This window comes from Mandrillus leucophaeus, unplaced genomic scaffold (genome assembly GCF_000951045.1).
Source record: "Mandrillus leucophaeus isolate KB7577 unplaced genomic scaffold, Mleu.le_1.0 Scaffold1161, whole genome shotgun sequence".
Taxonomy (NCBI): domain Eukaryota; kingdom Metazoa; phylum Chordata; class Mammalia; order Primates; family Cercopithecidae; genus Mandrillus; species Mandrillus leucophaeus.
The window spans coordinates 312,238-314,870 of record NW_012099888.1 but is presented as its reverse complement, the minus strand read 5'-3'; the positions used below and the strand labels follow the sequence as shown (position 1 = coordinate 314,870).

At 47.7% G+C, this 2,633-nt stretch overlaps 1 protein-coding gene across 1 annotated transcript; it reads right to left on the bottom strand.

The window, feature by feature from the left end:
- Positions 1-456: 456 nt before the first annotated feature.
- On the bottom strand, positions 457-2,015 carry LOC105553111 (HAUS augmin-like complex subunit 4). Its single transcript, XM_011999068.1, is given in 4 exon segments — positions 457-1,399; positions 1,401-1,587; positions 1,590-1,922; positions 1,990-2,015. Coding segments are annotated over 3 exon segments (1,083 nt in total). The 5' UTR covers positions 1,855-1,922; positions 1,990-2,015; the 3' UTR covers positions 457-768.
- Between the last annotated feature and the right edge of the window lie 618 nt (positions 2,016-2,633).

Sequence of the window (2,633 nt, the reverse complement as noted above, 5' to 3'; positions counted from 1 at the left end):
ACCCACAAATAGGATAGTGTCTTAAAGTAGATGGTGTCAGAATTGCAAAGGCTCTTGATAAATATGTATGTTTACGGGCCCAAACAGAAGTGGAATACAGTGTAGGTGCTGAATAATTCCTCATGAGGATGGAGACAGAGCCTGCCACAGCCCGTTCATCATCAGGTGCGGGGCTTAGGTGAGGTGTGATTATCTAGCATAATTACACGTGCCATGCAACATTCATGAAACCCAGCAGACATCTTTGTCTGCGCAGGACAAGAAGGGGCTTCACTCTGAAGCACAGCAAACTTCCAAATTACTATTTAGCCTTTTGTACTTCAAGCTTGAGCCACTTTTCATAGGTGCTAAGTTAGGTATTCAGAGAGCCTGCTTAGGACTGGTTAGGTACCAGTTGAAATTCAAAGTTTCTCTCCCAAACAGCAGATGAACCAGATATTGTTGTTGTGTTTTTTTTTTTTTTTTAAGATACAATATCATAACTTTATTCAGGAGATAATCAAATACAATACAGGACTGACACTGACACACAGCTATGCATAAAAATTATATAAATCTGCTAGCTAGATTTTCCAGAGGAGGCCCAGTCATTATAAAAAATAAAGGGAAACCAGGAGGGTGCCTAAATGACCGCAGTGTTTCAAGTAAGCATAAGCGTTTCCACACTCCCTTGTAGTGAAGGTAGCCCCAGGTGAAGGTGGTCCTACTAGCAGGAAGATGAGGAGGCAGCAGCTGTGCAGAAGCCATGTTTCCTGGCCCTGCCAGAGCTCAACTATAGGCCTTGTTGAACTCCTGGAGAGCCCACCGCTTGTTCTCCGTTGCCTGCCTGAGTACGGTGTACTCTTTCACCAGCCTGTCAAACTCCCCCCCAAGCACCTCATAGGAGTTCAGGACCTGTCTTGACTTCTCCATGTCCCGCTCCTGTAGGTGAATGGCTCCCTCCAAACGGTCCCGAATCAGACGATGAACTTCCACTTTCTCAACAGTGTAAGTGTCAGACAAAATCTTTAGCTCCTCCATCCTCAGCTTAAGGATCATAGCCCTGCATTTGACTTCCAGGTACTGGGCATTGATGCGGTCTAGCTTGGATTGAGTCTTTAGCCGGTGTTCCTGAAGAAGCCTCTGCAGCAAAGTGGGGCAGCGGAGAAGCACCTGGGAGTAAGTAGCACTCTTCTCCTCCAGCAGCAACATCTGCTCCTTCTGTTGGCTCTTGGCATCCTGGCATTGCTGCTGCTCACCCACCAGGACCTCTGCGAGTTTCCACACCCTTGCTGCCTTCACGGTTTCACTGTCAGCATCTGAACTGGGATCATAGTAGTAGAGCAGAGTGAAACATTTCTTTCTGAGCTGCTCCTCTACTTATTGCTGTAGCTGAGCCCTCCACACAAAATCCTGAGCGTGGCATGAGTTCCAGAAGGTCCGCTTTCTCCATCCCCAGCAGTGGAGGTATCTCCCTCTCCTGGCTAGGACCTAAGAGTCGCATCAGTTTGGTTACAAGTAGCTGCTGTTCAAGGATCTCATGAAACTTTTTGTCCTCAGAAGTTACATTTGTGTCTTGTATCTTCACATAGTAGTCCGCAAGCAACCTTGAATGACTCTATGTAAAATCTCAGACCTCAACCATGTTGTCTTAGGCAGTCGAACTTCCTTCCATGCCTGAGCCTGCTCCTTTGCCAGGGTGAGGCTTAAGCCACTCTCATCCACATGCTGTGAGAGATTCAGGAGAAGCTTGCTGAAGTATGGGTTCTGTAACAAGTCTTCTTTACTCAGGTTACAAGGAGGAAGTTGTTTGCTGCACACCTGTTGAAGTATTTCCATCCCTCCTCCAGGTGAGCAGAAATCCCCGGATGCCATTTGATTTTCTTGGGATTCTAATCTGCACACCCTGGGGCAGCTGAAGCTCTCGAGGTGGTGCTGAGAACCTCGGCTGGGGTGGGCTGGTCAGCAGTGTCTACACCCCAGAATCCGCCCGCGCTGGGGCTCTGGAACCTCTCGCTCCGGCCCGGCGCAGGGGCTGGGGGTAGCGAGGCCCAGAAGGACTAAGCTCCAGATATTGTTAACATTACAAGCTAGAAATCAGTTAGCACTCACACTTAGCTTGCATTTTGTTTTGCTTCCTCTTCAAGGTTCTTTGGAGAAGGCATCAAGAAAATACATTCGGACAAATCCTTCGTCTCAAATATTTTCCCCTCATGAAACCAAAGGCATTGCTCCCAAGTCATTTCCATTAATTAGACTTGCATCTTGTATGACTGAAGGAGAATCCAGTCCACAAACTCTAGGTTAATTTTCTCTTCTGACATCTGTGTGTAGTGTTTCTCTGAGGAGCTGAATTATCTGCTCTCCAGTGCTTTCCTCCCGGTGTTTTTTGGCCAGGAGCAAGGAGACAGGCAGCTTGCATTCTGGGACCAGCAAGCAATTCTGAGAACTGGAGCTACCTAGGTTCTTTCACTTGTGCTTCAAAGGAATATGTTGAGTTTGCAGAGAATGAAGGAGAGAAAGACTCCAAGTTCCAAGCGGGGACTTGGGGTAGTCTCTGAGCATCCCAATGTAATTCCTCCCCACAGCCTCCTCACTGGGCTCCCAGCCACCAGTATTTGTCTCTTTAATCCCCCAACACAGAGCTACTAGAT